This window comes from Pygocentrus nattereri, chromosome 15, assembly GCF_015220715.1.
Source record: "Pygocentrus nattereri isolate fPygNat1 chromosome 15, fPygNat1.pri, whole genome shotgun sequence".
Taxonomy (NCBI): domain Eukaryota; kingdom Metazoa; phylum Chordata; class Actinopteri; order Characiformes; family Serrasalmidae; genus Pygocentrus; species Pygocentrus nattereri.
Genome location: NC_051225.1, coordinates 9582776 through 9595610, shown reverse-complemented (window position 1 = coordinate 9595610; position 12835 = coordinate 9582776). Strand labels below are relative to the sequence as shown.

The 12835-nt window shown below is 39.3% G+C and overlaps 1 protein-coding gene across 3 annotated transcripts; it reads right to left on the bottom strand.

Annotated features, from left to right (window-relative positions):
* Positions 1–4225: 4225 nt before the first annotated feature.
* On the bottom strand, positions 4226–9225 carry LOC119261526. 3 transcript variants are annotated; one of them, XM_037545271.1, is made up of 6 exons: positions 8893–9225; positions 8676–8730; positions 7523–7735; positions 6289–7377; positions 5792–5960; positions 4226–4523 (listed from the first exon to the last, which is right to left on the bottom strand). In XM_037545271.1, the coding sequence occupies exons 3-6, from the start codon at positions 7731–7733 to the stop codon at positions 4397–4399; spliced, it is 1596 nt and encodes a 531-aa protein (XP_037401168.1). In that variant the 5' UTR covers positions 7734–7735; positions 8676–8730; positions 8893–9225; the 3' UTR covers positions 4226–4396. The 3 variants fall into 3 exon arrangements, with proteins under 3 accessions (XP_037401168.1, XP_037401167.1, XP_037401166.1); XM_037545270.1 differs by lacking the exon at positions 8676–8730; XM_037545269.1 differs by lacking the exons at positions 8676–8730; positions 8893–9225 and having other exon boundaries at positions 7523–8060.
* Positions 9226–12835: the final 3610 nt, after the last annotated feature.

Below are 12835 nucleotides of genomic sequence, written 5' to 3'. Positions count from 1 at the left end.
CAAATGCAGTGACTTATTTTATTCATTTACACAGAGTTTTACAAACTCAAATAAAAATTGGTAAAATTTCCACTGCAAATAAAAACAGTCAGTAATGATTTATGAATATACTGCGACTTGTGTGTGAACAAAAACAGTACAAAGAGAAGAAATGTAATGTTTCATGTCGTCAAATTCATTGTTTTTTGTAAATATAAGCTGATTTTGTTGCCTGCCACATATTTTAAAAAACTTGGGACATGGCAATTGATGACCTAACACCATATAAGCAAGGATTGATTGTAGCTCGCGTGGGTTTCCTCCGGGTTCTCCGGTTTCCTCCCACAGTCCAAAGACATGCAGTCAAGCCAATTGGACGTGCTAAATTGCCCCTAGGTGTGAGTGTGTGAGTGACTGTCTGTGTCTGTCTGTCTGCCCTGCGATGGACTGGGACCTGTCCAGGGTGTATCCTGCCTTTCGCCCGAAGACTGCTGGGATAGCCTCCAGCACCCCCCCGCGACCCTGACGGAGAAGCGGCTTAGAAAATGGATGGATGGATGGATGGATGGATGGATGATTGTAGCTCACCATGCTGCCAAAAATGCATGAGCAAAGAAGTCCAGCAGTTTAAGATAAATGTTCTCCAGCCAGACATTGAAAAGATTTTAGGTACTGCATCATCTACAGTGCATAATAATATAAAAAGTGTCAGGGAATCTGGAGAAATGTCCCTGCGTGAAAGGCAAGGCCAGAAACCTCTACAGAAAGTGTAAGAGCCTCAAGCCCACAGAAGGCCCTGCATTGAAAACCAGCTTTGGAGTTCGGCTTGTACTGTATGGTTTTTAACATATACGCTTCTTATATGATAAAAACACTTTCTCATTGTTGAAGACAAAGTATTCCACTTTAACTAATAAAACAATTTAGATGTGCGTTCAGCAGATTTTTCAAAAGTTGTTAATGATTATATCCTTAAAAGTTCAATGTCATCATCATGTTTTGATGTGAAATGCACTTTTCTAGAGAAACAGAAAGTCAGAGCTGGTTACAGAGATGGAGACGGGAAGCAGACATCTAAAGAGTTTCATTCCTCTAAAATGTACACCACAGTAATGATGAAGAGCATGTTGCTGAATGCTTGAAACGTTGTTTTGCAATGTTTTTTGGACAATGCATTGGAGAAAAGCACATTTTTAAATCCCATGCAGAGAGGAGACATACATGCAGAGCTTTTAGCAGAAAAACACAGCCCAAAGAAATATTGATTCTTTGGATGTACCACAATTTTACTGCTTTAAACATCACATATAAATACACACGTCTTGGTCCACTGGTCACATTAGACAGCCAGTAATGTTGCCTAAACACCTGTAGACATTGCAGGTCCTAGATCCACCATTACTAAACACATCCATTTCAGTACGTTTCTCTACAATGAACCATTTCAAATAAACCTGCTCTAATGAGTTTGTTCATATCAAGGACTGAATTACGCAGACATTTTGAAAATTACATGGAATTTCTCTTTAATTAAAGACAGTATAAAATCTATGTTTGAGAACCTACAATACCCAAGTACTATAGTTTTAACACATTTACGTTTAGGAGGATTTTGGAAACTCACAACAATACAGATAATATGACTATATAGCTTTTATTAGGGTCTGTTGTCTGGAAGAGAATTCAGTGAAACAGATGTACAATCAGAAAAAAATCTCCCAATGAAGCGCTCAGTCTTTTTTATCGGGGCTCTCTGGGAGAGACTCTTATGGTTTCTGTAGTTCCTACTTCGTCCACCAGAGGGCGGTGAGTGTTTTCAGTGTGCTCGTTAAAAGCACTTCAGATCCGCTCTGCTCTCGCCGGGCGCGGTGGCGCGCGCCTGTAATCCAAGTTACTGGGGGGCTGAGGCTGGCGGACCGTTTGAGCTCAGGGCTTCTGGGCTGTAGTGGACTATGCCGATCGGGTGTCCGCACTAAGTTCGGTATCGATATGGTGCTCCTGAGGGAGCTCGGGACCACCAGGTCGCCTAAGGAGGGGTGAACCGGCCCAGGTCGGAAACGGAGCAGGTCAAAGCCCCCGTGCTGATCAGTAGTGGGATCGCGCCTGTGAATAGACACTGCAGTGCAGCCTGAGCGACACAGCGGGACTCAGTCTTTTACTCTCACACCTGTTTGACATTTGAAGTTAAACTAATTATAATAACGACTTCAAAATAGCGCTTTTTGCTACTTCTTTATGTGCACTGGTTGTGCTGATTTAACTTACAACTGCTGTAACAGGAGCTCACAATGACCGAGTAATCAGGCGGTTTTTTGAGAGAACACAATAGTCATATGTTGGGAATAAACTAAAACCATCCTGAGGTGAAAGTGTTTATACTTCAATGAAATAATAAGTTTAATAGACGTGTCAGTGACTAAAATAAACAACATAATCTCATTCAAAGCCCCCCAGCTCTGGAATAATCCTCCTGTTAATGTTCGGGAATCAGACACAGCCTCAATCTTTAAGTCTAGGCTAAAAACTTACTTGTACAGTCAAGCATTTGGTGATTAGTCTTCCCTGTCAGGTCTAGACCTGCTGGAGTCTCTACTGCTCTGTTTTACTGTAATCTGTGGTCAGCCACTCTTTACAGAACTGAGTCTGTGTTTTTCTTTCCTTTCTCTGCCGAGCTGATCAGCTGCCCATCCTGTGCGTCTGACGCTGTTGCCTCTTCTGCCTTGATTGGTGCCGCTGCTCACCAGCCTTCTGGACCGGTTTGACCACCACTGAGCTTCTTGCTTTACAGCGCTGTGCAGTCCTCACCCTCAGATCTTTTCTTTTCCCACTTTACTATAAAACTTCATACTAATAATGTTTGCTATCCGGTGTCGACCGTAGGAGGATGGGTTCCCCTTCTGAGTCTTGGTTCCTCTCAGTGTTTCTTCCTCTTTTCGGGAGTTTTTCCTTGCTCATGGGGGCTCGGACCTGGATTTTCTTTTCTTTTCTCTTCTCTCTGTAATACTGCTTGTTTTGTAAAGCTGCTTGGTGACAACACCTGTTGTAAAAAGCGCTATATAAATAAATTTTGCTTGCTTGCTACATAAGTAGGAGTTGCGTGTCTCTGTACATTGGCACCAACATGAAGCTATTTATTGGTAGCCAACTTTACTGATGTCTCTCTGTGATGTACGCTGTAAAAAATATATTGTAAAATTTACGGTAAAATACTGGCAGCTGTGGTTGCCAGAATTTTACCGTAAAATAAACGGTCGTAATGTATAATAAATTACAGTTTACTTTTAGGCAACCATAAATTTTACATTAAATACCTGCTTTTTTTACAATACCTTACTGCAAATAAAAAAGGTATACACTGTAAAAGTCCATTGAAATATCAGAAATTACTGTAATATATACAGTACAATGTGTCCTACTGTTCCAGAAAAAGATATTAGTACTGCTGATTTTTTGGTTAAGGTTCGAGTTTGATTCCATATTTTACTGTATAAAGTTTTTACCAGAGAAAGAAACACTGTTTGCCATAAAATTAACATGAAAATACTATATAAAAACCATATAAATTAAGTTTTTTGCCATGAATTCACATTATGTCTGTAACATAAAATATTACTTTATCCTATATAAATTTCCCTAAAATGCCATAGAAATAAAGGTTTGGCCATGAAATATGAAAGTGTTTTATTGTGAAATTAAGTGTGATGTAATTATCTAATATGTATTAAAGAAAGTTTGCCCATTAAACAAAGTGTCTCACTGTTAAATGAGTTAGTTAATCGGGTTACGCTATCTATAAAATCTGTAATATAAAATCGTATTACAGTCTTCATAAATACAATGAATGCGCAACACTATTCAATGACATACTGTCAACTTAATACCTGTTTTCTCAATTACTTTTCATTATGTAACACATATGTATCTTATTAAAAATCGCACAAATAAATAATTACACATAAGATAAAAGTTGTATTTAACATTTTAATGACCAATAAAAATCCCGAAAACAAATGTATGCTTCTTATAAAACAAATACAAAATAATACAAAAAATAAAACTGAATCTGAATTGGCTCCAGACAGCAAATAGCCAGGTGTATACACTTCCAGTAGCTCTCAGAACTTTCAGTGAACATTTTGGTAAGATTTTAACAAAAACAAAAACAACTGCACTGTATTGTCGCTGTCCAAAGAAAAACATGTATTTTCTTTTTTGTGGCTTTTTAGTTTTCTACATCATTTGAGAATATCCTGTGAAAATTTCATGATGATTAGATCTATAGAAATGCTCCAAAATCACTTGGAACAAAGCCTCTTTACATTATCTTACATTGAAAATCCTACTACTTTGGAGATTTTTGGGGCAGCGACAATATGGAACTTGCACTATACCTTAACATACTGTCCATAAGTTATGTCTAGGTCCACTCATAGTCGGCAAGGTCTGCAATCAGAGTGAGGACTCTGGGATTGACAGGAAGCACTTTCTTGTTTTTCTTCCACTGGACTTTGGTGCCTCTTTCGGGATTAATTGAGAAGAAACACCTAGATGAAAATAAATAAATACATTAATTAGTAAACAACCAAAAAATGGTGCTGATTGACCCCTTATTAATTTACATTATATAATTGTATATACAAATTATATTATATATTTAGATTTTTTTCTAAAACAGCATAAACCAGAAGTCTTGAAAGTAGATAAAGAGAATCCATCCATCCATCTTCCGCTTTATCCCGCTAGTCGGGGTCACGGGGGGCTGGAGCCAATCCCAGCGTCATCAGGTGAAGGCGGGGTACACCATGGACAGTTCGCCAGTCCATCATATGGCCAACATTCACTCACGCACTCACACCTATAGGCAGTTTAGAGTGATCGATCAACCTAACATGCATGTGTTTAGACTGTGGGAGGAAACCGGAGTACCCGGAGGAAACCCACTCAAGCACGGGAAGAACATGCACACTCCACACAGAACGACCCGGACCGGGAACCCAACCCAGATCGTCTTGCTGTGAGGCGACAGTGCTAACCACTACATCACCGTGCCGCAGACACTGAATAATTTTCCTTAATAAATGAACGACCTAGTATAATATCTTGTCTTGTTTGTTTAACTGGGTTCTCTTTATCTACTTTTAGGACTCAAACAATATGTATTGCCTCTATATGCAGAAACATATAAAATTCTGAAAGGGTTGACAAGTTTAGCTTTATAGCACATCACTACTGCAGTATTTAAGATGTAACATACATTTATGTACACTTTTAAGGTGGAATATATTATAAATGTAAGCTACCCAAACTTTTCCTTCTGACCCTTGATATTTTTAAACAGTAAAAGATGGTAATAAAGTAATCTTAGTACAAAATAATAATAATACAAAAGTGTCATCTTTCTAAAAGTCAGGCAATTTTTACTTGCTTAACTATAAACAGAAACAGAACAGTCACACCAGGTGGGCGTAAACTTTGCATGCCACTAGACACAGACACACAGAGACACACACACACATATATTTGCTGCTGTCCAACGAAATACAACTATCTCCAAAATAGCAACTTTCCAAGAGAGGCCAAAAACGTTATTTACTTTTAATGCAAGTCACTGGAACCAGAAATGTTTCCAAACTATTTTGGAGCATTTCTATTGGTCCATTCAGCATGAGATTTTCACACAATATAAACACCAGCTGTTGTGTTCAAATGATGCAGAAAAATAAAAAAATCGACAAGAATGGAGACATGTTTTTCATTGGACAGCGATGCTATATAACCTGTATTATTAAAAATGCCTACAAAGAAATTGTACCTTTGAAAGAACTCTAGTGTTGACCGTAGTTCCACTGGGTAGTGTATGTTGAAGCAGTAGTAACTGCCAAACAACAGACAGAAGGCATGTATGAAAGAAGTGATGTGGTCGTTGACAACCTCTTGGTCAATGCTCAACATGAACGTCCCAGCAGTAAAGCAGGAGGACCCTGACAGATTAACAAAGCCAAAAAAAAACCAAATAAATAAACTTCAATAACAAAGGCATTAATGTCAGCCACTGAGTAAAAATACAATGGTGTTTACTACATTCAACATGACAAGGGCCAATTGTAATGGTGTACTGATAACCTAGTTGGTTAAAACCAAGCTACTGCACTGGCTGACCTTTGTACAAGGTGAAACAATGATAAGTATCCATAAACTGTTATGCAACATAACCTGCAACAAAGCAAGCCAATAGTAGAATAGTAGGCTGTCAGTACACCAGTAGATTTAGAGGGTTTGGTTACACTTTTAGTTTTTCTGTTCACTTACCACACACAATAATGCAGGGTGTTGCTGGCAACTTCTCTGTCAGAACCTCTTGGGCCAGGCATGTTGTATCAACATAATGGAACAGGTTCTCCTCCTTTTCACCAAAATGAGCCAGTAAAAGAAGTACCATCTGTATGATATCTCCTGGGCAACCATCCAATTGGCCTCTCTCAGTCTGAAACTTGATAAAGGCATCCTGAACCTGTTTGTGTTTTGGTGCATCAACACTTTTTAAGAAGCTTAAGAGGCGTCTACACTTCTTGTCCACATTGGCAAGGAAGCACTCCATTAGACTCACACCAGTAAGTTCTTGGAAGTGTGCTGCCATACCAGCTTCATTGAACAAAAATGGCCACTCTTGGGTAAGTTGCCTGATGCTTGTCCCCTTGTTGATGTCTTTACGCTGCGTGTAAAAGGTGGACTGTACTAATTTTTTCATGTCGTCTGTATTGTAGTTCATCTCTTGAAACATCATCTTCAGCTTTTCTTTTTTTTCTTGTTGACTATCCCCAGTCTCAGAAAGTGGCAAATATTTCAGCTCCCAGTTGACACAGCCATATGTGTCTTGAACACTTGCTTTTTGTTTAGCTGGAACTTCCTCTGTGTCATATCCATCTGATGCTGGCTTGCGTTTTTTTATCTTTGGTGTGTTAGGTCGTTTAACATTGTCAACTCGCGCTTGGAGTTGCTTGGCCAGTGAATGATATCCAGGTCCAACAACATCACCCTCAATGACATCTTGTAGAGATTTTGGATACTTGGCCACCATTCTCTTGCCTATTTCTGTAGTGTTACGTTTGGTTGGATTACTATACACCTTCATAATTTCAGAAGCCACAATCCTTATCATCTCCCGTCGTAGTCGTGGACTAGGTCTTTTCTGCCTTTCAAGACTTTGCAGTAACTCTTCAGGAAGCTTTTGCCATGGTATCTGGAAATTGTCTACCCAGTCTGGGCGAAAAGTGGAACTGCCACCTGGGGACGATGAGGTGGATGTGGTTGATGCTGATGAGGGAGAACTAGCGGGTGGATTCGAACAGATAGAAACTGGAGAGGGACACACTGAGGTTGGAATTGGAGCCGCTGAATCTGTAACAGAAAAACAAAGGAGATAACAAAGGTAAACATTGAATGATGCTATGAAGCCCCACTGAAAATGTAATGTATGGTTAAATTACTAAACAGCTTCCTGGCTTAATCACAATTTTTCATTGTTATACATTAACAGACTTACTGTTCTGGGCCCAGGAAACAACAAGTCTTCTGGCTTGCACTGGCTTCAACACCGGCAGCAAGTCTCCTTCTGTAATGTACTGCAGATCATCTGTAGTCTCTGCACCAAGTGCCTTCAAAGTATCTACAACTGAATTGAGAACTGCTACAGGAAGATCAGGAAAAACTGCAGTAATTGCACTGTTTATCCTCTGTATTTCTGATTCTGCCATATCTGTCAAATACACAAACATAAAACAAAGAAGTTGGACTTTGTACAACTGACATCAGAGCATCTACTCTGACAACATACTGTGCTTCAGTGGGACTATCTGATATCCATTCTTTATGTAAGATGATAATGGCCACATGTCTATCAGCAAACTAATGTGCAGGCACTGCAATCTTCCACTGTCATTTCTTACAGAGTACATATGGTAGTGTGGAAGAAATTCCGCTGAATATACTCGCATCAGAAAATGAAGTGATGAATCATCTTTCACTAACATGAGAATGAGTTCACCAAACTCCACTGAGTCATCATTCCTAATGACAACAAACTGGCCCTTCTTGTATGTTATTCCATTATACTGCACATCTCCAGAAATTTTTGTATTCATTTCAGTGAAGCCAAAATGACAGACTGCATCTTGAACTTGTTGACTGTAAAGTTCAGAGTAAAACGGGGAGTTGTTTTTTACATGTAAGGCTAGAGAACTCACTGACCAAGCTGACAGATAGGCTTGAAACATCTGATGTCTTTCTGAAAGACTGAGACAAAGATTTTTAAAATTCTTCAAACGCCTTGCACATCTTTTAAAGTAACCATGTTTGCTTTCAAAGCGCATAGTCCATAATCGGATCAGTGGGCCAAATTTTAGGATCAATCCTGGGTAGTGCCGTAAATAATGATGCTTTGGTCTCAAGTTGTTATCTGGAAACAGTGCCTTCCTGGAATCCAAATATTCTTGAATGAGAGCATCTAAGTAAGCAACCTGAGGCTTGGAAATTTTCTGAGCACAAACCAAGTCAACTATGTCTTTCAGTTGTAGAGTTAATTGCCACACATCATCTTGTGGATCCTGCACTCTGTCTCCAATTATTAGCGGCAGTAATCTTAAAAAATTCCAATTCTGTATGGCATGACCAGATAGTCTAAGCGTTTTAGGACTGACCTCACATGGCTTGGAGGAAGCTTCTGTGGCTGTATATTTGAACTGCTTAATGGACCTGTTCAAAATGGAGTATGTGAACCATCTCTTTTTCTTCACAAAATACCTCAGATAAAGTGCAACATCATAAGAGAGGACACCTTCAAAAATGTCATGGCCAAGACAAGGGGGCAAACCAGGAAGACATACATCATAATGTTTCAAAGAATTAAACACTGACCTGAACTTTATTCCTTGAATGTCTGGCACTTGTTCAGTCTCTAACTGATCAACTGCAGACCTGTAATTTTCAGTGGTGCGCTCTGGTCCACATGAAGTTGGGTCACAACCCTGAAATTGAGTTTGAGAAATTAGACAGAATCTGCAGAAATATTCTGAGGAACTGAAATTTTCTGTAAATCCACCAATGCAATGTGAGCCCAGGTTGTCTCCGGCAATGCAGTAAAGAGTTCCTTTAACAACAGTTTCATCTGCTATTGTTATCCCTGTCTCCTCCAGGACTTTCAAGTCAGCCACCAACTTCGAAAAAACCTTGGCATGGCCAAATTCTTTAAAGTCTTTCTCTCTACACAACAAAGCCAGCTGCACGTGATCAACACTTGATCGGACATGGGGGGGCACATTTAATAGTGAAAAGTACACAGCCAAAGTTTTGTGCTTCCTTTTTGCAGAACCCAAAGGATTCACCACCTCAAATGCATCCTGGTATAAGACCAGTTTAAGACAAGTTGGGTTTTTGTGAAAAAAGGTGTTGGTTTTAAACAATTTACCATCATGGCTGTCACAGAGAACATCTGGTACAGAAACATTATTATTATGATCTACTGACATGAGCCCCTGCCAAAAATCTGACTCTAACATACTCTTCAAAGTGTTCAACACAGGAACATAATATGCAAATCTTTCTGTTCTGTTCTCATCTCTGCCTAAAAACACCCTTTTTGGTTCAATATAATTAAACATTTTCTTAAAGCACTGGGCTCTAGAATATGCTGTTCTCATAGGTCCTGTGTGGCAAGCTGAGAACAAGTCAGATTCCTTCACTGTATCACAGATTTTTACAATATCTTCATCTGATACTGACAAATCTTTCAGAAGCAAGTTTAATTTATTCAAAGTGTATGTTTGTCCCAACTCATGTATATTCTGAATCTCTTCGACAATGCTCTGAATAGTAGATGCTGGAATAAGATGTTGTCCCTGTAATTTTAAATAGAACATACACACATTTCTGAGAAACAGGTCACTGAAATTAGACATATCCCCAAAAGTTTCCTCAGAATGTGATACACTTGCCGTTTCTTGCATGGTAGTAACGTTAAGCTCACTTGTAGAAGGACACTCATAACTTGGACTTTTGAATGAGTCACAAATCGCATTCGCAGAACAGTTTCTGTGTTTTCTGGACATATGGGAGGTAAATGAAGATTTTACAGTGAACACAGTTTTGCAACCTCTTACTGGGCAGTTCACAGCACGTCCCTGTACTATGTGCTCCTTCAGGTGAGCAACCAACTCTTTGACTCCGTCACATTGACGTTCACAAAGTGAAACTGTGCATTTTAGTGATGCTAAATCAATATCCTGAGCAACTGATGACATGGCATTATGGTGGCGATAGAAGTGAGACTTTAACGCTGCATATCCAGAAAACACCTGTTTACAGCCAATTTCAACACACTTGAAAATACAACGTGGTTCATTGCGATGCAGTTTGCAATGTAGAACATACGCCTTTAGAGACTGAACCGATTCTCCACAAATGCAGCAAGAATACATGGTCAAACAAGCACATATCCAACATAAAACCAGGACATTTTAGACTGAAATGCTTGCAAATGGGAACCGCGTTTTTCCAAAGCTTATGTGTAAGCACCGCTAAACAGACACTATTTCGTTACGAAGTACGAAAACGCTGTGAATGTATCCCGCCCCTGAAACACGTCTCTTCATTATTAAACACGATCATTAACTTTAGTTTGCTAGCTAATATGCCATATGCTCGGACGAAGTTAGCATAGCCATCTGGGACGCAAACTGTTTGAAATGTTTACCTTGCAGAGCTCCTGCAACGTTAAGAGAACAATTCAAGCCTGACTTGTACGGAGCGCTTCAAACCACAACCGGACAAACGGCTGCCAAATGCGCTGATTGGACGGCGCCTAAACGATGCAACCGTTAGTATTCAAAATCAGGCGCGCGTTCTGTCCACAACCTGTATTCAAATGCGCTTAAAACAAAGTTACTGTCCTTAAAAAATTGACTTTTTAAAAATAAATAAAGAAAGAAATAAATGCTATATATTTTTTTAAAGTTGCAAAAAAGTTTGTGTTTCAAAATAGAACACAAAACAATGTTATAACAGGCTGGCCTTCACAAAATATACATATCTTTAATCCAGTAGTCCATATAAAAATGTTACTTGATTTTGTCCAAAATGCAGTGCAAGAGATTTGTCCACAGATTTTATAGTTACTCTTTCAAGATGTGTCATGAGACATAAAAACTGTTGGTTGATATGGAAAACTTATAATAAAACCAGGTTACCTAAATTATTGGAACACAGAAAAAAGCCCAGATATACTGTTTTATTATTTTGCTCAGAATCAGAATATGATTTTGCACTTATACAGCACATAATGGTTTGTGTATTTAACTGAGAGAAAAGCAATACAAAATGTACATTTTCTGTTACTTGCCCAAAAGCTATTAGATTGAACAGTAACAAAATGTGCTTTTCACAAAAAATAAACTGAAAAATTACAGTTCGTGCTGTTATTTAAATTTTACAGAATATTTTGGTTAAAAACACAGTGCAAGAGTATTTAACATTGGAATAATGTATTTTTTCCAGAAAAGAGATGTAAAAAATAGTGTTTTAGACGTTATACATATTTATGGTATTTTACTGTTACAGAAACTGTATTGAACCTTTTTAGAGTTTACAGTCTTTTACTGTCATGCTTTCACAGTTTTTCACTGTAAAATCTACAGACATTTTTTACAGTGTAAGTAGCCCTGTTGTAATTATGTACATTCGTAGACAGTTCTGTCAACTACACAATCATTTAGATTAAAACATCATATGGAAATGACTTCTCTGTACTGTACCCTCTGTCAGCTTGCTGCACATGGATCTCAGTGTTTTCAGAATTCTGCAATAGAAAATATCAGTTGTAGTGTTTAGACTGCCTTTACATTTGCTGTGTGTCCAGACTTCTCACATCAAAGATCTATAAGCAAATATTAAGGTTTAAATTTAGAACGAATTATTATTAAAATACATAATTTAGTTTAACTTCAAATGTCAAACAGGTGTAAAAGACTGAGTCCCGCTGTGTCGCTCAGGCTGCACTGCAGTGTCTATTCACAGGCGCGATCCCACTACTGATCAGCACGGGGGCTTTGACCTGCTCCGTTTCCGACCTGGGCCGGTTCACCCCTCCTTAGGCGACCTGGTGGTCTCGAGCTCCCTCAGGAGCACCATATCGATACCGAACTTAGTGCGGACACCCGATCGGCATAGTCCACTACAGCCCAGAACCCCTGAGCTCAAACGGTCCAGCAGCCTCAGCCCCCCAGTAACTTGGATTACAGGCGCGCGCCACCGCGCCCGGCGAGAGCAGAGCGGATCTGAAGTGCTTTTAACCAGTAGACTGAAAACACTCACCGCCCTCTGGTGGACGAAGTAGGAACTACAGAAACCATAAGTGTCTCTCCCAGAGAGCCCCGATAAAAAAGACTGAGCGCTTCATTGGGAGATTTTTTTCTGATTGTACATCTGTTTCACTGAATTCTCTTCCTCAACCCAGAAGAGTCATATTCCTCATCAGTGAGTCAGTCTTCAACTTGCAGATACAGTGTGGAGCTTCTGTATTTCACAGTGGTAGATGGCTGTTCTGACTCATGCTTAGCATTGGTACTGCCCCCCTAGTGGTGCAGTTCCTGCAGTGACACTTTGCAGCATTCTGAGCAACATGGAGGAGCTTGCAAGCAGCAGTCAAAACTCAATCTTTATTTCTTGTTGTTCAGGCATTATCTGTGAGTATTTAGTTAATTGGACCTTTTTTGTAGACTCTTTGTGCCTTCTGTTTGCTAGATGTTTTTGTTTTATAGCATAGTTTGATCTGTGGATTTATGCTAGTCAGCCACTGTTAGCTTCT